The sequence below is a fragment of the Gymnoscopelus braueri genome (genome assembly GCF_963280865.1).
Source record: "Gymnoscopelus braueri genome assembly, chromosome: 8".
Lineage (NCBI taxonomy): Eukaryota > Metazoa > Chordata > Actinopteri > Myctophiformes > Myctophidae > Gymnoscopelus > Gymnoscopelus braueri.
In genome coordinates this window covers 49,057,583-49,080,127 of record NC_137609.1, presented here as the reverse complement: position 1 = coordinate 49,080,127, position 22,545 = coordinate 49,057,583, and the positions used below count along the sequence as shown (strand labels likewise).

The window sequence follows — 22,545 nt, the reverse complement described above, 5'->3', positions numbered from 1 at the left end:
GAAGTCAAGAAAACGCTTAACGGCCTAGAAGGTGGCGCTATTTCTATTCCTGATGGTTGCAGAAGCTTTTTCATCTGTCTATGGGCCATATTTTCGCTAGTGCCTTACCCATTATCTTAGTACAGAAGTCCTGACGTCACTCGTTCATCCCCTGGGTCGTAGTAATTTCTCTATGGAGAATAACATTGGGTCATCATATATTAAACGCAATATTAAACACGTCTATGGGAATTCAGAACGGGGGAAAAAAAACGCGACCCGGGTAGGATGTGTAAATTACGTCAGACTTCGGTGCTCTATTTGTAAAAAACATTTTCAAATAGTTCAAATACCCAATCTACAAGCTGACAACGTGTCGATGTAGATCGGCTAGTTGAACTATTTGAACATGTCCCAATCATTGTTCACCCAGTTCTAGCCCCTACATTGAATTTAGATATCACAAGAAATATCCAAAGGCGGAGATCCCTGATCGTCTGGCAGAGAGTATTCAGTGAGAACGTAGTAAAAGGTGGGACTTCTACAATTTCAACTCAAAGCTGTTACTAGAGGTGATGGAGAAGAGAGCAGGATTCGCAGTAAAACTAGTCCATTGTTTGATTAAGGGTGAAGATACGGTATGCATGAAGGTGTTAATATTTAACCAGAGAGACAAATCAATTCAGGAGTTCAGTGAAACTAAACCTTGCCTCTGGTAAACTGCTTCACTTGTTTTACGGGAGGGAGGAAAAAAAGCAAGAGAGAGACGGAGATGAAACAACTTGAAGATGAATCATTCTTTATAGTCCTGAAGTGACCTTCGACTTGGTAGCAAAGATCAACTAATGAGGTCGTAAGCTGCGGTTCTGTGGTCGGCTAGGCTGGGAGGAAACGCACATCAAAGACACCTCTCCATTGGTAGTCTGTTCACATGGAAAGAAGCCAAAACAAAGCGCAGGGAAACATCTTAAACTGGGCGCTAGAGGCTCGCTGATACTGTAGCTGCTGCAAGACAGACAGCCTGGAATGACCTGATGGAAGCTGAGTCATTTTAGAAGTCTTTCAAGCCTAGTTCTTTAGGCCAAGGAATCGCAACGAGGTGAAACACTTTACACTCAATTTATATATATATATATATTATAATTTTTATCCCGCAATTTTTGTAACCCATTTTTTTCACCCGGTGCCAATTTCCTAAGTGATCCTGGGCGCTACACCAGCGCTGCACCAGCACTACACCAGTCCCTCACAGCCTAGGGAGGCCAGGGCCGAGCTCATGCTTCCTTCAATGCATGAGCACCAACTGACCTTCTTGTCACCTGACAGGGAGGAGTTTCCCTGGTTGGACGTAGCGCGTGGAAGGAACACGTTATTCCAACCATTTCCCTTCCCCTCCATCAGGCGCCCCGGCTGTCATGGGGGAGGCGGTATAGCGACCAGGATTACTACATGTTTTTGCGAGGGTATTAACTACCCTAGCAGAAACTCCACACAGAGTGTGTAGATATGCTATTTTTAAATTAAGCTTTAGAACATTGTTGAGACATATTGGAGCACTCTAAGAAGAACTTCTTCACTAATACACACCCTTTGATTGGCTCATGGTGGGTATCAATCAAAATGTTTTGCCATCGTTTATGCATTTCAAAACCCACTTCCGAGTCCCTGTACCAATTGGTTGGGAAACATTGGTCTGAGATGAGACACAAATCAGTCTGGGATCCATACTTCACAGAGGACCTCAGTGGGGACATGCATGACGCGACCAGGGGGAACTTTTTTTTTCTCTGTTTATACTTTCCGTTTTCTACTCGCCTAGCCTGTCATCTTCTGATCATCAAAGGACTGGAACTCTTTCAGGTGTCCTAGAGGAGCTTAGGAATCTCACAGGCTTTTAAAAGATTTAGTTTTACGACAGATTCCTTCATGACATCTCAATTTTGCCTGTAGATAAAAAAGAAGGGGAAAAAATACAGATTGGAGCTGCAGAAAATGGGGGGTGGGGGTGGGGGAGACGGACATGATACAAGTTGTACGCAAACCGAGTTTTACTGTTCAGCTCAAGAGTAGAATACAGTGGTTGGTTATACTGGTCATCTCCCAGTGGCCAACAGTAGAAGACTGTGGTTGTACTGGTCATCTCCCAGTGGCCAACAGTAGAAGACTGTGGTTGTAGTGGCCCTGTCACGTCAAACGTTCGCCGTTTGGTCTAATTGGTCAGATGTCCCATGCCTTCACTAGTAGTACAGCTTAGATTGAAAATATGAGTAAGCCAGGACTGTCTATATAGATACAGCTAGAAATATAATGAATCAATGTATTATTCCAATTGGCAGACATGCCCATTTTATGTTATATTTATTATGTTTATATTATGTTTATATGTCTGAGTCAACAGCTGCTGTGGATCAAACCACAAACAAAGCTAATAAAAAAAAAAGGATCCCACTCAAAATTGGCATCCAACCCATTTGAGAATGCAAAGACCTGACACTGGTGAAAGTAACTAAGTTGGCTACATACACTCAAATACTGTACTTAAGTGCAAATTTGAGGTACTTTGAGTATTTATTTTTCAGATAATTTTTACTTCTACTCCACTACTCATTAGCCCGTACGAATACATGCAATGACCAATATCACCCCTCCTCCTCCCGTCCATCCGGCTTCCCTCCTCCGAACACAGGCCAGTTGTTTGCATAGACGCCCGACAAAGCCGGTAGCACCACGGTGGATATGAACAACCTCTGTGGTGGTGGGCAGCGACTTTACCACTACGCCACCCGAGTGCCACTTCAACACACACACACACACACACACACACACACAGACAAGACGTGGTAATGTGTACACTATTTCCAAGTTGGACAACATGATAAAAGATAACTTTTTATTTTATTTTATTTTTCTACATTTATTCAAAAGAGAAATTGGATGGGGTGTGGGATAAGTGTCCTTTTGAAATGACTGGGAAAAGTATTCTGTACATACACAATGCAAAAGTGAACAAAAAACAACAAGAAAGTGGTGAATACGAGCTACACTCTTGTGACCAAAATGTGTCATTGTCAACACAGAGAAGCTTGCATGTCTAGCGTGGCAACACTTACATGTCGGGCAGCAGGGGGGGGGGGGGGGGACTGCCTTAGGTTGCAGGGTTGAACACTGTGCCCTCTCCACGTGTCCTTGAGCAAGAAACCAAAGCTTGCTGCTTTAGTAGCTGGTAGGGTTGCTCTGGAGTTAGCAAAAATGCCTTTTTTTTTGCACAACATACTTAAGAAACAACGGTGTGTACACATGAGTTGGCAATAACGTGTAACAATCGGAAAACATAACCCAAGTTGTAACCTGTTGTCCCATACTAGACGCACAAGAAATCTGTTGAAATAGAACAATAAACACATTGTTTTCTTGTTTCTTGAGAGCGTAAGCTACGTGTTGAGCCAAGACCTGCCAGTAGAGGGAGCCAGAGCTTGAGTGAGGCAGTAGATCTTTGCATTCCTTCACACAGAAGATGACGTTTAAAAAGCAGGGGGGGGGAGTCGTCGTGGATAGAACGGAGGTGAGTCGGAGATCGGACGCACTTTTGCTCACGTTTTAAAACAAATAAAACCGAGTCTGTGTGATGTGCTTCTACCTGCCACAAGTGCATTGACATAAGGCACAGTATCCCTCTTGTAGCAGAGTGGCTTGTATTTTTCTTAGTGTTTTCTTTTTTTTTCATTTAATGTACGGTACAAGAAACAGTAGTTTGACCACCCCAGGTGTTGGGGTAGTTAGCGTTTGATATTTGTACAACGGGTATTTATTGTTTTTTGAGCCTTAGCTCAGAAACGCGGAATAATAGCGAGATGGTATCGTTGGCGTAATCCCAATTCATTCCTACTTCTGCAGGCCGTAAATAGGCGACCTACAAGCTACAAGAGCTTGCAGATCGCCTATTTCCGACACGCGACCCCGTCATGCGACAGAGCATACATTAGGCATTAGCCGAGAGGAACGACAAGTAAGGGACGTAAAAAACGAACAAAAAAAACAAACACGTGAACACACGGGACACAAATCTTTCAGAAACCCACCAGCGAGTTTGCACTCTGTTGATTAGACTTAGCAATCAATTCATATAAATAAAACTAAACAAAATCACTTCAAAATAGCCCTTGCCGAGCAAAGTCCTTCAGGGCAGTTCAGACACGACAAGCTGAAACATACCAAAGGAGAAAGAAAAATAATCTTAATCGGTTTTGTGGCTTAATGAATAAAAACACAATATACAGACACCATAATAGAAACTCTTTAGGCCATATAGAACCCCATGATGTCAAATATAATCTTGTTAGTTCATGTAGAACTTCTTACAGGCATACAGAACCTATTTAGGACTTTTTAGGATTATTAAGCCCCTTAGAACAATACAGATCCTGTTTAGCCTATACAGAACCTCTAGGTGAGGACCGGTCCTCTTTAAACGCATATAGTACCTTGTAATGCCATACAGAATCACTTCAGAAACCATAATAGAACCACTTTAGATGTCGTATACAGTACACACAGATACATAATGGTTTTTAAAAGGTTCTTCAAAACGAATATATTACGGTTACATGAAGACTCAACAACCTTCTGAAGAACCATTTCATTTACTGAATGCGTCTTCATGTTCTTCGTGTGGTTAAAGAGAACCTTTTGTTGTCAAAGTTCTTCGAGGAACCTCTTTAAATCCCAGCGTCCCAATTGTGGGCGTGTCTTAATAGGCGGGCATTAAGCCAAAAATAGCAGCTCCACAAGCTCACAATGCACTTATATATCTGCTATGTTCTGCCTTGATATGACAAGAAGGTATTTGGTGCAGAGGGACAAAAGGAGCGGACCAAGTATAGAGCCCAGGGAGACACCGGTCGATGAAGTATATCAAGTTTAAGTGGTTAAGGGTTCTTTCTGGAACAAATAAAAATGGTTCTTCCATGGCATCACTCGGAAGAAGCACCGTTGGCACCGTTATGTTTCTGTGTGTATAACAACTTTAGAGGCCAGATAGAGCCTGGTTAGGTTAAATAGAACCACTTTATAGCTTCTTTACAGCCATATAACCTCATATATAAGCTCATATAGAGTTAATATATAACATTTTAGCGACCACTTTAGAGGACAGTACCCATACAGAAACACTTAAGTCAATATAGAAGGGGCCGTACAGTATGAAGTTCAAATAATGCATATTATTGGGGGGGTCCACAATGAAGAACCTTTTTCAGTAATGACGTGGCGATTAAAAGGTGTGTGTGTGTGTGTGTGTGTGTGTGTGTGTGTGTGTGTGTGTGTGTGTGTGTGTGTGTGTGTGTATGTGTATGTGTATGTGTGTGTGTGTGTGTGTGTGTGTGTGTGTGTGTGTGTGTTTTGTGTCAATATGTCATTACTGCAGTTTTACATAACGTTTATGTGGACAAATGCAGCCATTGTACCAAGTCCCACTTTCCATTTGCTTCCCTATTGGGAGCAGTTTGAATGTTTATTAATTCGTAGCGGAGGGGAGCCAGGACTGGGTGACAATAATGTGATTTAGTTGACAGAAATGTACAGGCGAAGGTCAGGTCAAGGAAGCACTGGTACAACAATAACACACATGATTGGGGACTTCCACAATAGCTCAAAATTAGGGGGCGGGAGTGTCCGTTGTGTGAATGTGCATTGTGTATTGTGAATGTGTGTGTGTGTGTGTGTGTGTATGTGCGCGCGTGCGTGCATGCGGGTGGGTCGGTGGGTGGGTGGGTGTTTAGATTTTTGTTATTGTCATTCAGCCACAAATAGAGTCTGTCTGTCTGTCTGGGTACCAGTGTTGGCCAAGTTACTTTTTGCAATTTGTAAGTAGGTATATCCACTAGTTACTGCTATAAAAAAGTAGCTGAATTACTGAGTCACTGCGTTAAAAAGTGATTTAGTGACTAGGGAAAGTAACCTTTGCAATACTTTTTTTTTGTAAAAAACTCAGTAACTGATAGAAATGGAAAAGTAGTTTGTTACACTACTAGTTATCGCAACAATTAGTGAAGTAGCAGGAACGCGTTACTCCCAACACTGATAGATTGTGTATATCTTTCTTGTTCTCTGTTAGCTCTTTCAGTGCCACAATACGTCAAATACGTCATGAGGCCTGACGCCCCGTGTGCCACACTACGTCAAATACGTCATGAAAAAAAAAAAAAAAAAAAACCTTTTTTTTTTTGGAAAAACATGTTCAGAACCCAAGATATGATGATTTGAAGATTTGCTGCTCCATTCACTTCTTGTTTAACTTTTTACTGAAAAAGGCTGTATCTCGGCTCCTAAGCACTTTTTTTTTTACAATTAATTTTGGTTGTGGCACTCAGAACCAAAATTCCATAAATATGCATGGCATTGAAAGAGTTAGTTGCATCTGGGGTTTTGTCTGCATGTGTGTCAGACCATCACGTGAATGTACACGTGTCGTGCATGTGTACACTAGTAATACATGTGTGCATGTGTCACGCACATGTACACAGTAAAATCACAAGTGTTGTTTTATCTGGGCGTGCGCACGTGTAAGCAAATGGATTTGTACACGGCCAGAGTGAAACGTGACTCAGGGAAATAAGGAACAAACTCAGTGAACACATGTAGCGTGTACAAATGCAACCAAATGGATTTGGTTGCATTCAGTGGTGGAAAGTAACTAAGTACATTTATTTAAATACTGTACTTAAGTACAATTTTGAGGTATTTGTACTTTACTTGAGTATTTCCAATTTCCAATACTTTTACTTCTACTCCACTACATCTCAGAGGCAAATATTGTACTTTTACTCCACTGCAATTATTTGAAAACTTTAGTAACTAGTTACTTTTCAGATGTAAATTATGATATAATGAAACATACATTAACCACTTTAACCCTATTTTATACCTAGGTTATTTGAAAATAGCCGATCTACAAGCTCACAACGCGTCGCATTGCGACGCGTTGTGAGCTTGTAGATCTGCTATTTTCAAATATTTACTACTTTTACTTTTGGTACTTTAAGTACATTTTGATGCCAATATTTTTGTACTTTTACTCAAGTCAATTTTGAATTCTGGACTTTTACTTGTAACAGAGTACTTTTATAATGCACTATTGGTACTTTTACTTAAGTAAATAATTTGAGTACTTTTTCCACCACTGGTTGCATTTGTAAACGCTCCGAGTTAGATGTGACTCACGCTCACGGGAATAAGGAAACGCTGAGGATTTTACTGTGTAAGTGTGTGTTGGAGTCTGACATGACTCAGGGAAATAGATGGAGGTTTTTATTGTGTATGTGTGTTTTAATTTGACGTGACTCAAGGAAATAAAGAACAAATGGATAAATTAACACTTTTTACTGTGTTTCTGTGTTTGATCGGGTAATTTCTGTGTATGTGTGTGTGTGTGTGTGTGTGTGTGTGTGTGTGTGTGTGTGCGCGTGCACGTGTGTGTGTGTGTGTGTGTGTGTGTGTGCGCGTGTGCGTGCGCGTGTGTGTGTGATCGTGTCCACAATGTCAATTCATTCTCCGAGTTAGACGTGACTCATGGAAATGAGGAACAAATGGATCAAATTAACCATGAGCATTTTTTTTTACTGTGTGTTCGAGTTTGTCCATAATATCAATTCTACACAGAGATAGTGAGTGTCTGTACAATGTGAATACTGTTGTGGTGTGCGTGTGTGTGCGTGTGTGTGTGCGTGTGTGTGTGTGCGTGTGTGCGTGCGTGTGTGTGTGTGTGTGTGCGTTTGCGTGCGTACATGTGTGCGCGTGTGTGTGTGTGTGTGTGTGTGTGTGTGTGTGTGTGGCATGTACATGGCCATAATGCGTGTCTGTTCACGTGTACACATCAAGTATTACAGACAGTGTCCGCCTGTCTGTCCATATAAAGCATTTATATATATAAACATGGCGAGTCCGTGTGTCCGTCTGTCTTGCCTGCCCGTTGTGTATAAACCATGTACATGTCCGTCCGTCCGTCCGTCTGCACAGTTCAATTGTATATAAGTGGGGGTCCGGGGACCCCCTCAGGGTTCCTTGAGGGGAAGGTTCCGAAACGGACCCTTTAGAGGTCTGGTAACTCTGAGAGTCAGGGCCGGATTTAGGGTTGTGGGGGCCCACCCTAGCCCAATGGTAAGTCCGGCCCTGCTGAGAGTGTGCAAATGCAACCAATGGTTGCATTTGCACACTCTCAGAATTACGGGAGGGGGCGGTCCTTGAAATTGAAATTGAATTCTATTATGCGGGATGTTTTTTTTCTTCTTTCTTCTTCTTTTTCGTCCAATCAGACGCAGACGTTGTTGCTCATGTGGCACGTGGTCCCGGTGCCGGCCTGGGACAGGAAGAGGCGGCCGTTCTCGCAGACGCACACCTCGTACACCTTCTGGCGGCCCGACGACGAAGAGGAGGAGGAGGAGGAGGAGGAGGAGGAGGAGGGCAGGGAGGCGACGGTCTGCAGGAGGTGGGGCAGCCGGATCCTCTTGGCATCCAGGGAGATCTGGGACGAGAGAGGGAGGGGGGAGAGAGAGAGAGAGAGAGAGAGACAGATTGTTAGTTGTGGGATCGCTAAAGCGATCACACTAATGTTATTGCCACTATTTATATACTATATTCCGCCCGTTTTTTGACGGCTAACTAGTCCTTCATACTTTTAGCTACAAACTCCGTTCCAACTCTTCAACGTTCGGCCTACTCAGGACATATCGGCTACCATTTGAATTTTTGAAATCATTTGTACTTTTAGAGATATTTCACTTTTTACTTCTAAAAAACTCCCATTCATTTCAATGGAGAAATTCATACTTTTAGCTAGAAACTCCGTTCCAACTCTATAACGTTCAGCCTACTTAGGACATATTGGCTACCATTAGAATTTTTGAAATAATTTGTACTTTTAGAGATATTTCACTTTTTAAATAGTAAAAATACTTAAAAGTTGATAAAAAGAGTAAAAATACTTAAAAGTTGTAAAAATTAGTAAAAGCTACTTTAAAGTAAATAAAGTGACTAAAAATACTTTAAAGTAAATACCTTGAGTAAAAATACTTAAGAGTACTTATATTGAGTAAAAATACTTAAAAGTACTCAAAATGAGTAAAAATACTTAAAAGTTGAAAAAAATAGTAAAAATACTTAAAAGTTGATAAAAAGAGTAAAAATACTTAAAAGTTGTAAAAATTTGTAAAAAATACTTTAAAGTAAATAAAGTGACTAAAAATAATTTAAAGTAAATACATTGAGTAAAAATACTTAAGAGTACTTATATTGAGTAAAAATACTTAAAAGTACTCAAAATAACAATACAAATACTTTAACACCTTTCAAACCTTTCAAACCTTTCAATCCTTCAAACCTTTAGAACCTTTAGAACCTTTTAGAACCTTTAGAACCTTTAGAACCTTTAGAACCTTTCAAACCTTTAGAACCTTTCAAACCTTTCAAACCATTCAAACCTTTAGAAACTTTAGAACCTTTCAAACCTTTAGAACTTTTAGAACCTTTAGAACCTTTCAAACCTTTAGAACCTTTCAAACCATTCAAACCTTTAGAACCTTTAGAACCTTTAGAACCTTTAGAACCTTTCAAACCTTTCAAACCTTTCGAACCTTTCAAACCCTTCAAACCGTTCAAACCTTTCAAACCTTTCAAACCTATAACACTACTAACACTATCAATACTCAATACCAGCAACATTCTTAGCGATCCCACACTGTTTCTTCAGGAACAGTACCTTCTAGTTAGATAAAATATAGCATGTAGTTTAGAGCAGTAGTTAAAACTTTTTTGTGCCAAGGACCCCCAAATTGATATGTATTTGATCGCAGACCCCCAGAAGAGAACATTTGTGTTAAAAAAGAATACTTTCAAGATAAAAAAAAAAACATAAAAAGAAAGCAGATGTACAAGCTCGCCGCAGGAAGTCAAAAAGTAAAATGGTTGTGATGCTGTAGGCCTATTGACACATTTTGGCTGGGGACCCCCTGGAACCCACCCAGATATATTGGAAAGAACCTTCACAGGTTTTACCAATGATACTAATGAGGGCTCTGTTCCATTTAGTGTAGCACAGTGGTTCTCAAACCTTTTCATTTCAAGAACCCCCATAACTCTGAGAGTGTACAAAATGGAACCAAATGGACCCCACTTTGAGACCCACTCACCAGTGGACACAGAGGAGAGGACTGTGTTTCCAGTGAGTCAACACCCTGACTCTGTTTGACCGGAATGGAACAAGCCTTCATTAGTATCAATGGTAACACCTGTGAAGGAAGGAAGTAAAGGAGGGGCGCTATTTCTTTCCAAAATGGTTGCTGTGCATATAGAGCCTATTGTGTTTGTATAGACCAGTGGTTCTCAACCAGTGGTCCGGGGACCACCAGTGGTCCTTGAGGGGGTTCCAGATGGTCCCCAGCTAAATGATGGAGAGTTGGTAACCAAATGGACCCTTATAGATCTGTAACTCTTGAGAGTGTAAAATGGAACCAAATGGACCCGTTGCATGTCACGCTCTGAAGAGTTACATTATTGTTAAATATCTGCATTACTTAGAATACGTTTTTTGCCTGTTATCTCTCCTATGGTACCACAGTGACATCAATACAGCATGGTGGAATTGTTGTCAAAGAGGAGAGGAGAGGAGACAGGAGGAAAGGATGTGAATATGAGGATGAGAGGAGAGGACATCTGTGCTGTCCTTTCCTTCCATCTGGAGAAAGGAGGAGAGGAGTCTATATGCTACCGTGTGTGTTTTAGCTCTAACCCCTGGCTATAAAGTTTCTATTGTATTTTTTGACGGCCTACTTGCTAGTCCCCCATGGGGGGGAGGAGCTGTAGAGAAGTGTCTTCAAGTTGTCATTCCTGTTGGCCTCGGGGGGGAAACAGTCACAGAGTCATCTGCAACATGTTTTAAGGTCCCGTGTGTGTGTGTGCGTGTGCGTGTGCGTGTGTGTGCGTGCGTGTGCGTGTGTGTGTGTGCGTGTGTGTGTGTCTGCGCGCACGCGCGCATGTGTGTGTGTGTGTGTGCGAGCGCACGCGCGCGTGTGTGTGTGCACGTAATCCTGAGGCACCTCTGCCTGTCCGTCATATTAATTCTGTCTGTGAGCAGTGGACTAAACCTGCACGCTAATAGTGCTGCCCAGTCCAACAGGAGAGTGTGTGTGTGTGTGTGTGTGTGTGTGTGTGTGTGTGTGTGTGTGTGTGTGTGTGTGTGTGTGTGTGTGTAAACGTCCGTGCGAACGTCCGTGCGGGATAATAGAATGGACATTGGGACTCCAACTCTAATGGACTGCCAGAGCTGCCAGCATAAGTCGAACTCTAGGTGAACTTTCACATGTTTTTTTTAATACGAGAGAGGGAGACAGTGTAGGAGAGAGAGAGACGGTATAGTATATAGCAGTATATGGCATTCAGAGATCGTGGAATAGTTGTCTGCAGGCTATGCGAGACTATAGCTGACAACTGATCCTAGATCAGTAAAAGCTCCTGAGATGAAGGTGGTAATAATGTTCATAACTGTTGACTACCTGTTTCAGACACCAATCAATTCAAGGTGTCATGACCAAGAATAAAGGTAGACAAAGTGGAGACCACACATGACGTCAGTTTCAATAAGAAGTATATTTATTTAGAAAAAGATAGTAAATAAAGTAATTAGAATCAACTAAATAAAGTAAGTTATCAATATATCAGTGATGTGTGCCAGTGTATGAATGTATGAGAATTCAAAGCAAAGTAATCAAAGCAAACAACCAACTCAAAGAACCAAAGCAACCAAACCAAACCAAGGGGAGAGACAGAGTGAAGGCTCATGCCCCATTATATAGGGTGAGCAATCACCCCACACAGGTGGGCAGGATTCCCCACTAATGAGGGGAGCTCAAGGAACTCAGACATAGATCTAAGGCCAAGGGGCCGTCACATCCCCCTCCCTAAGAATGAGGTCCACCTCATACCTTGAAAACAACCAAATATGAATCTTTTTTTTTTTTTTTTTCAGGATGAACTTTTATACTATTTTCAGGTCTAATCCCCCACATCAAAACCATGAGAAGCCCACATTCTAAACAAGGGATCCTCTCTCTCCATCTCCTGGAAGAAATAACCCTGCCTAACTTTCCTCACCTGAGACCAAGACAAAACTAGGTCATACAAGTCTTTCAGAGACTGGTCTTCTCGCTGTGCTTTCACCAGTTCTGAACGCGAAACATAAAGATCATTTGGCAAAGTAAACATGTTCACCTCAGAGTTTTCTGACACTGCAAGACTATCCTCCAGAACAGCCGACAGTGCCTGTGTCACCGCACAAACAGAAGACACATGGTTCTCTGCCTCAGAGAGACATGGCTGCTCTGTGGCCTCTGCCTGATCTGGCTCAGGGTCCTCTGGAAGTTCTAAAAATGAAACACATGTCTTTATATCATTTGCCCAAACACAGGAACCTGCCAAGTCATTTCCCAAAATGATATCAATTCCTTCGACTGGCAGTTCGGGGCGAACACCGACCTTCACATCTCCCTGCACCAGATCACAGGACAGAAACATTTTATGCACCGGCACCAACAGAGTTTGCAGGCCCATCCCTCTAACTGGAATGCAGACCCCAGTATCCGAACCTGGAGAAAAAGGCAGTGCTGCCTCTCTTACAAAGCTTTGTAAAGATCCTGAGTCCCGCAATATTCTGACTGGAACTTCTTTTTCACTCCCAATTAACTTTGCCAGCCCGTCAGACATGAATGGAGCATAACCCAACTCAATCTCTGAAATGTCTATTGGCTTGACATGCATTTGAAAAGGAGCCACCAGTTCTGCTGCCTCCCCAACAATGGGATTATGAATGATGCAGCCAAACCAACTGACTTCACATATGAACTTTTCTCTTTTAGCAAAGGACATTCTTTTAACCAATGTCCCTTTTCATGGCAATAATGACATTGGTCTGATTTACTTCTACCATCAACCTGGCGTTCCAATTGATGTACTACAGAGCTGGGTTTCTGGAATTTCTCCACATTTCGATCCCCAAAGATGCGCTTATGTGTTAAAACATATTCGTCCGCCAACACTGCAGCCTCACTAGGACATTTGACTTTGCGTTCATTAATGTAGGTTGCAATATAATCCGGAACAGACAGCTTTAACTGTTCTAGAACTACCAAATCACCCAACTCCTCCAAACTTTTGACTCCAGATGAGGAACACCAACGGTTAAAATTTGACAACAAATCCCATGTAAATTCGACATGTGTCTGTCCATCATTTTTACGCCCTTCTCTGAAACGTTGGCGATATGCCTCAGGAACTAACTCATAGGCCTTCAATACAGCTGCCTTTACCTTTTTGTATATTTTGCAATCCTCTACAGACAGTGCCGAGTAAGCCTCTTGTGCTTTACCCGAAAAGACACACTGCAACATTAGAGTCTGTTCCTCCTCAGGCCAGCTTCTGGAAACAGACACACGTTCAAACATACAGAAAAATGTGTCCACATCCTTTTCATTAAACTTAGGCATTAACTTCAAGTTACTTCCTACATTGAAACGAAAACCAGAGGATCCCTCGCTTAAAGCAGTTGCAGACATTTTCCCTTCTTTTATCAATCCTAATTTTTGCAGTTCCAAATCCAGTCTCATTTGTTCCTTTTTGTATTTAATTTTTTCCATCTCCTGTTCATGTTCTATTTTTAACATTAACAGCTCCTTCTGTTGTTCAAATGTTAACCCAGCCATCGCCCTTTCACCACCCTTACTTCCCTCCTTCACCAGTACCCCAGAATCTTCCAACTTGGCCCGTATGATACTTTTAATGGTTTCTTTTGTACGTTTGGTGTCAATGTCTATGGAATAATGTTGAGCAATATTATTCAATTGGTCCTTAGTAAAATGATCCAGCAACTCCTCAGATGGAGATTTAAAAAACTCCTCTACACTGGTAGCCATACCAAACCAATCAGACCTGAGGCAAACTCATAACCAAACTAGTGGCTCAAAATACCAGTTCTCCCCTGCCCCCTCTTCGTACAGATACTTGCGGGGGGTATTTACTCACTGTAACCTCAGGGGTTGGAAGGCAACTGTATACACAGCGACCCCCAAGAGACCCTGAGACGTGATCCCGAGCCGATGTAGGGGAAGGGAAAATTAGGATGCTCTACCCGCGTTTTCTCTGTCACCTAAGAAAAAAAACTGCAACCGACTCTCTATTAGAGACTGCTGCCCCCCCGAGGAGAACCAGTTCTACCTAATGCCACTCCAAATTTTAGCTTACGTTATCCGTGTACCTCAAGCCAACGAGCCCAAAAGGATTAGTTAAACCTCCCCATTTCATCAAACTAAACCAAAAAAATGCCCTCCAAAAAAAAAAAAATACTGCCATGTGTGATACTCCACTCCATATGACCAAATTTGTTTTTAACAAGTCCAAATTTGTTTTGACGAGCCCCCATTTGTCATGACCAAGAATAAAGGTAGACAAAGTGGAGACCACACATGACGTCTGTTTCAATAAGAAGTATATTTATTTAGAAAAAGATAGTAAATAAAGTAATTAGAATCAACTAAATAAAGTAAGTTATCAATATATCAGTGATGTGTGCCAGTGTATGAATGTATGAGAATTCAAAGCAAAGTAATCAAAGCAAACAACCAACTCAAAGAACCAAAGCAACCAAACCAAACCAAGGGGAGAGACAGAGTGAAGGCTCATGCCCCATTATATAGGGTGAGCAATCACCCCACACAGGTGGGCAGGATTCCCCACTAATGAGGGGAGCTCAAGGAACTCAGACATAGATCTAAGGCCAAGGGGCCGTCACAATAGCCTGGTAAACCCTCCCTCCGGAAATCTCATTTTCTATTTGATTCCAGGAGTGAGTCTGGGCTGATCGCCCATTCTGCAATATTGGCTGCAGGCTGAGTTGGGCGGAAGTAATACCGTTGACTGACAACCCCTTCAGCCAATGATATTTTTTCCCCTTCAGCCAATCAGCAGTTCACCAGTCTAATGTGACGTCAACGGGACTTTTGAGACAGCCAAGCCCAAAATGGGTTGCCTTATTCGGGTACATGGGTGTCACTGCCCACCCCTACCGGTTCTCTAAATTTTTATTTTTAAATAGGCTTTGTCATGATTAATTGACCACATATATGAAGTTAAACAACTAAATTCTATCCAAACGATATCTTATAAGTAAATTCCGTGCCTCAAAATAGAAGTTAGAGAGCTTTTTGAAGTCAAAAATTCGCGGAGATTATAGCGGACAGAAAAAGATGGCTGCCGTTCGTGTTTTGGGCTCACTCGAACTCGCCACCTGATTGGCCAACTGTCGCTGTCAATCACAGAACGATGTGCGACGACGCTGATAGGCTCGGTTAGCTGGTAATTCCACTAGAAACCCCCACAATGGGCTATCAGGCCAGACTCACTCCTGGAATCAAATAGAAAATGAGATTTCCGGAGGGAGGGTTTACCAGGCTACCGTCACAAAGGTCATAAACGTATTTCTCCCTTTTCTTTCTCTATGTGTCCCTATACTGTAAAACCTCTCTCTCTCTCTCTCTCTCTCTCTCTCTCTCTCTCTCTCTGTGTGTCTCTCTCTCTCTCTCTCTCTCTCTCTCTCTCTCTCTCTCTCTCTCTCTCTCTCTCTCTCTCTCTCTCTCTCTCTCTCTCTCTCTCTCTCTCTCTCTCTCTCTCTCTCTCTCTCTCTCTGTGTCTCAGTGGTGGAAAGTACATTTACTTAAGTACTTACTTAAGTACAATGTTGAGGTATTTGTACTTTACTGGAGTATTTCCAATTTCCAGTACTTTTACTTCTACTCCACTACATCTCGGAGGCAAATATTGTACTTTTACTCCACTACAATTATTTGAAAACTTTAGTTACTAGTTACTTAAATTAAATAAAGCGGATATAAATTATTACAGTATAAAACATACATTAATCACTTTAGCCCTATCTTATACCTAGGCTATTTGAAAATACGAGCTCACAACGCGTCGCGATTCGACGCGTTGTGAGCTTGTAGAACTGCCATTTTCAAACATTTTAGTCGTTTTACTTTTGGCACTTTAAGTACATTTTGATACCAATACTTTTGTACTTTTACTCAAGTAAACATTTAAGTACTTTTTCCACCACTGCTGTGTGTTCACATGGAAGGTGCAGTACGACCCAATGGCAGTGCTGATCCACGTGAAAACGCAGGGGTTGTCGTTCCCCTTCTGAATCTGGACCGTCTCACCTCTCCGTTTGGAGTCAGGCGAAAGTCGAACTCTAAGTGAACTCTTACGTTATGTTTGATAAGAGAGAGGGAGGCTGTGTAGGAGACACACTAAACTAAACATTTCACTAAATACCGTAAACAGGCTATAGGAAAGCTGGGACGCAGACAGTGTAGGAGAGGGAGAGAGAGAGAGAGAGAGAGAGAGAGAGAGAGAGAGAGAGAGAGAGAGAGAGAGAGAGAGAGAGATTGTACTTTACTACATTTCTAGGAAGAGACTCTTGGGTACCCAAACTCACAAAAAATATACATTATGAAAGAACCACTTGGGCCCTTTTTCAAATATAGTGAAAATAGCGATCCAAAATTGCAGATCTGCAGATCTTTGGAAAATAATCTGAATTTTGTCTGATTTAGTTTTTACCCTTTTCTCCCTTAATGTCAATATAGCATTGATAGTAAAACAAATTAAGTATGCTTTGTAATTTGTACTTTTGAATAGTATTTACTTGCGTATATACTTTGTCCACCACTGTTTGAGATATAAATCAATTCAAGGTCACAATCCACACACAAACTCCTGTCTCTCGCCGTTACTATATCTCTCTTTATCTGTCTCTTTCTTTTATGTATCGTGCTCTCACCTCTCTCTCTCTCTCTCTCTCTCTCTCTCTCTCTCTCTCTCTCTCTCTCTCTCTCTCTCTCTCTCTCTCTCTCTCTCTCCCCCCCCCCCCCCCCCCCCCCCGTTTGGGAGTTAGGTGGAACTTTTAAAATAGTTTCTTGTGGGGGTGTCTAATCCTTCCCCCCGTCATCCTGATCTGAACACATTTGACACGACACCACGGCTGCAAACCAAGCTGTCCCAAATCCTTTCATCAGACCAAATCCTCACACTATCACTGAGTCTGATAAAAAACACACACACACACACACACACACACGCACACGCACACGCACACGCACACGCACACACACACGCACACGCACACGCACACACACACACACACACACACACATATATAGAGGACAGAAAGAGGAAGAAACGGCATGAAACAATTTAGAAGGGGGGAAGTGTTGAAGGAAATGTAAGATTGGAAGGGTGGAAGTAAGAGGAGAAAGGAAGAAAGGAATACTAATACTACTACTAATAATAATGATACATAAGACTTATGTAGCATTTTTCTTAGTACCCAAAGTCGCTTTACAAAACAGCTTAAAATAAAAAACATTTATTGGGAGCAAACAAAAAAAAAACAGAAGTAAAGTGTGCGTGCGTGCGTGCGTGCGTGCGTGCGTGTGTGTGTGTACAAGTACCTCTCCATCTCTGGACTCAAGGCGCAGCTCGTTGCGGCAGGTGGCCTGGATGTCTCCTGCCTCGGCCAGGATCTTGATGCCCTTGGGAGCTTCCATCCTCAGGAAGCGAGTTGGAGACTCCAGCCTGGACAACCAACACAACGCAACACCACAGTCAGTCAATCACCATCACAATCAACAACATAGAACAGTGGTTCTCAACCTTTTCAGGCCACGAACCCCCAAAATAATCAGATTTGAACTGCGGATCCCCCAAAATAATCAGATTTGAACTGGGGACCCCCCAAAATAATCATATTTATACCTCAGAATTGAGGTATTACATTTAATGTGACTCGGTTGCACAGATAAATATTGTGAAAGTAGCCGATATACAAGCTCACAACGCCTCGCGTTGAGGCATTGTAAGCTTGTAGATCAGCTACTTTTTTCTCTTACTTATATTATTTGACAATTTGGCCAATGTTTGACCAGTTTTTATAGTATAGTTTGTTGATTACTTTTGATGCAGTAATGGTGTTTTTTAGTTGTCTCCGCCAGGCCGAAAGGCATGGCGAGAGAGTATGTTTTGCACCCTGTCCGTCCGTCCGTTGGCCCGGTCGCTGCGAAACTGTGCACACACACTCCTGCCCCAAATTTTGCACATGTGCCTGTTACAGCGCAACAAGGAAGCCGATTTGTGCAAAACCCATTTTTTTTATATTACTCCTGAGGATTGTATCCAAAGGTCATGCAAATCGGTACACAGTATCTCTATAGTCATGTGATCAACACGGATCTGTCCGATTTCCCATATTCCATCCTCATTGGCTAAGATTGGCTTCCAAAGTTTGCAGGATTGGTCCGTTTTGAACAAAATGCCTCAAATTATGCACGCAGCTTGCGATTTCCGTGAAATCTCACACGCACATTCCCACTAGGCCGAGGAAGAAATGCCACCCATTTCACATTGGCCTGTTATAGCGCCACCAGCAGGTCTAATTTAGCAAAACGCATTTTTGGAACAAAATGCCTCAAATCATGAATGCAGTGTCCGATTGCAGTGAAAGGCCTAAGAATAATTGGCACCCATTTCACATTGGCCTATTATAGCGTCACCAGGAGGCCACCATAACATACCTGACCTGGCGGAGACCTGGTCAGGTAAGTAACAAGACGACTGAAATCAGTCGAGAATAAAAACAACAATAGAGCACCCTAGACAACGAAGGTTGCTATATCAGCGGTGCTCAAACTTTTTCATGTCAAGGACCTCCAAAATGATATGTATTTGGCCGCCGACCCCCATCTGAAAAGGTTTTGTTCCAGGGACCCCCAGACGCAAAGATTTGAGTTAAAAATGTTCGCTGAAAAAGATCTATTCAAAGTTATGCACACATTTTCACGATTTTTCAAAAATAGCAGATCTACAAGCTCATAGCGCGGCACTCGGTGCCGCGCTATGAGCTTGTATCTGCTATTTTTGAATAGCCAAAGACATCTAAAATGACACGTAGGCTTTCCCGGTTTTAATGGGTCAAAACAGCTAAGAGAAGAGTTTTGCCTCAGTTTAGTATTAATGTCCTCCTCCAACACAGACAATACACTGTTTTAAAGCCCTGAGTCATCCCCACATTTCTCAGCATTATCTCATTATAACTTCCTATACTATTATTCCTCGTTGTGTTTTCAGAGCCAAATTGTTCATTGTTCATTAAACTGTGTCTGGGAGCGAGAGCTTCAAGTGCTGAATTATACGCTTACTGTATGCATAATGTGGCTAAACGTCTTCATTGGATATTGTGAAAATAATTACTACGATATTTTTTTTTTACTTAACTACTTGTTAACTTAAACCCTCTAGACTTAGTGAAAACGGACCTGAGTTGGCGCTGTACTTTTTAGTTTTCGTCTACCCCAGTGAACCATAGTCGGCTATTAGACCTCCGTCTAAACTGGGTTATAACTGGTCTAAAAGTTTTTCAACGTTAGCAGTTTTTTAAGCGTCTATATTATAGATGTCTATATTATAGACGTCATTTCAACGGCTATAGGCGGTCTATATATAGACGCTTAAAAAACAGCTAAGACGTTAAAAAAACTTTCAGTTGTAACCCGGTGTTAGCCTAGCCGTTAGACGTATCTTAGACGTCTAATAGCCCAAAAAATGCTCAGTGGGACACCAAATCCACTTAGCAAGCTATTCCCCTCAGGATGCTGGGGTTCAAGTGGTTAAGTAAAGTAGCAATACCACACCATGAACACATTCTGTTACAAGGAAAAGGCCTGTATACAATGTTTAACACCTCAAAATTGTACTAAAAAAGTGCAGTGCTTGAGTAAATGTACTTTTCCACCACTGAATGATGATGTACAGGATAATATCGTTTGAGCTAAACACCGTGACCACTTAAACCCTATAATGGTTCACCGGAGTCCCTCAGGGCTCTGTACCAATGTATTTTCTGTTTTGTGTTATTGTGGGGAAAGCTTTCGCTGAAAATAGCCGATCGACAGGCTCACAGCGCGAATACGGATTCCGGGGTTTAAGTGGTTAATTGGACAATGTGAGAGGAGCATTGGATTGGACTGACTTTTCGTTTCAGAGACAATACAACATTGTGTCCGTGACACTTGACGAAGGACAATGAAAAGTGAAACAATGGCGACAATACAAGTCCCCACTATAACACCCACACAGTGACTGGTGCATTTCTCTAGTGCCTTTCTGCAAGGCGCTTTACAATGTGCATTATGTTCAACACTTCACACACATTCACACACACACACACACACACACACACACACACACACACACACACACACACACACCTTTGTATTACTCTACTTGTGAGGACATCAACATTTTAGGACGCCATTGAAAATAGCTGAAAGTAACCAGAAGATAACCAATGTACACAGTACGAGCTCACTCCGAGCTTGTAGATCGTAATTTTTTTTGTGTTTGACATTGCCGCACAACTAAGTAAAATAGGGAAAACTGTAACCGAACACCTAGACCTATAACCTCGTCTCAATGCATAATCATAACCTAAATCTAATTGTAAAGGTCCTTACACACCGGCGAATATGCGAATATACGCAAAATTCGGACTCGTTCCGAATAATTAAAAGACGCTTTTTCGCTTCGAGAAACTGATGTGGACGCTTGCATTGACTTTATAAGGTTTTAAAAAAAAAAGTATTTATTCGCATGAAGAATTCGCCCCGGTGTGTAAGGACCTTAATCCTTTTTTTTTCTTACCATAAAACAATAATTTATCTGGTGAAGACCAAAAAAAAAATGTCCTCACAGTCTGTTTCTCTAATTCTATACTTGTCGGGACATTCGGTCCTCACAAATATAGTTATACAAGTACAAGTACAAACACACACACAGACACACAGACACACAACACGCACGCGCGCGCGCACGCACGCACGCACGCACGCACGCACGCACGCACACACACACACACACACACACACACACACACACACACACACACACACACACACACACACACACACACACACACACACACACACACACACACACACACACACACACACACACACACACACACACACAGTTCCATTATTGCCTCTCTCTCTCTCTAAGTGACCTTGGCTCCCGGCCAACGAGGGTAAATATTGATCACACGGAGCAGGAAGTCATCCAGGAGGGCTTTTCATTCAAAATAAAGCCCCAGCTTTTTGCAGACTCTCCCCAAAATAAACTCAGCCTCCTCGTCTCTTCTCTCCTCTCTCCATATCAGCCGCCGCAGTAATAACCAGGAGGACCGAACCGTCAATCTACATCCAAACGCGGCTAGAGGCGCATTTTTTTCCCTCTCCTCTTTTTCTTTTCTTCTCTTCTCTTTTCGGGCCCCTCTGCATTTCATCACAGTTATCCTGTTAAGACCGGGAAAGCATCTGTGTCATGGCGTTGGCTATTCAAAAATAGCAGATATACAAGCTCACAGTGCATCACTTCGTGCCACACTGCGAGCTTGTACATCTGCTATAAAAAAAAAAAGAAGAATCTTGGAATTCCTGAATTCTTGAATTCTTGAATTCTTGCAGCACATTTTAAGGTTTTTTAATATTAAAATATATTCTTTAAGGATTTTAAAGGATAGGCAAAGAATAAGCATTGTGCTTCAGCCTGTTCCTTTTTTCGGTCATTGAGTTTGGATTTTGTGTGTGAGTTCACTTTGGATAAACTGTTTTTCTTTTTGTAAGTAAACACAAGTGTGTTGTGGTTTGTTGTAAACAAAGACCGAAAATAGACTATTCATTCATTGATTCATTGATTCATTCAGAGTGTTTGAAACATTTTGAATAATTTTGAATTATGAAAAAGGTTTGAGAACTACTGATTTTAGAAGGCATTTGCCTCAGGTCTTAATGGGTTATTTTGGAAGCCGTCAGTCGCATATTACCGGCCCGTCCTCTTAGCTTTCACAGCAAACCGTGGAACGTTTCATGGAAAGGAAATTGAAGGTGGCACACACACACACACACACACACACACACACACACACACACACACACACACACACACACACACACACACACACACACACACACACACACACACACACACACACACACACACACACACACACACACACACACACACACAGGAGAAAGAAAAACGCTTATAGGTCAGCGATTAGCCGCGGAAGAGCGTTCATGAATGCACTCTGCAGTCTCGCTGGATTTTATTTTACTATTCAAGGGATATTTTGTCTCTGTCGGGGAGAAAACTTGAATCTCTGTATTTCAACTTTTTGGTGATTTTTCGTAACTAAGGTCCTACTTCCATCGTACGAGAGTGTCACAAAACAGTAGCAAGACATAGCTGATCTACTGTACGAGCTTGTAGATCTGCTCTTTTCGGTATTTCTGGAGAAAAAAAAAACTATTTACCATTAAAAAGATGTATAGGACGGGTGGAACCGTGTACGTCCGAAACCGTTACTTTATTATTATTATTATTATTTGAAAAGCATTTTAAAATAGCGAAAATAGC

General features: G+C 41.9%; 1 protein-coding gene across 1 annotated transcript in view; it reads right to left on the bottom strand.

Annotated features, from left to right (window-relative positions):
• Positions 1-7,035: 7,035 nt before the first annotated feature.
• The window catches only part of LOC308090896 (delta-sarcoglycan-like), a gene marked incomplete at its 5' end in the record, with an annotated part of 77,862 nt that continues 62,352 nt past the window's right edge, over positions 7,036-22,545 (bottom strand). The window contains 2 exons of the mRNA XM_080436169.1: positions 7,036-8,497; positions 17,529-17,652. Of these exons, the coding sequence (XP_080292295.1) occupies positions 8,285-8,497; positions 17,529-17,652 (337 nt within the window). The 3' untranslated portion in view covers positions 7,036-8,284. The remainder of the gene's footprint in view (positions 8,498-17,528; positions 17,653-22,545) is intronic.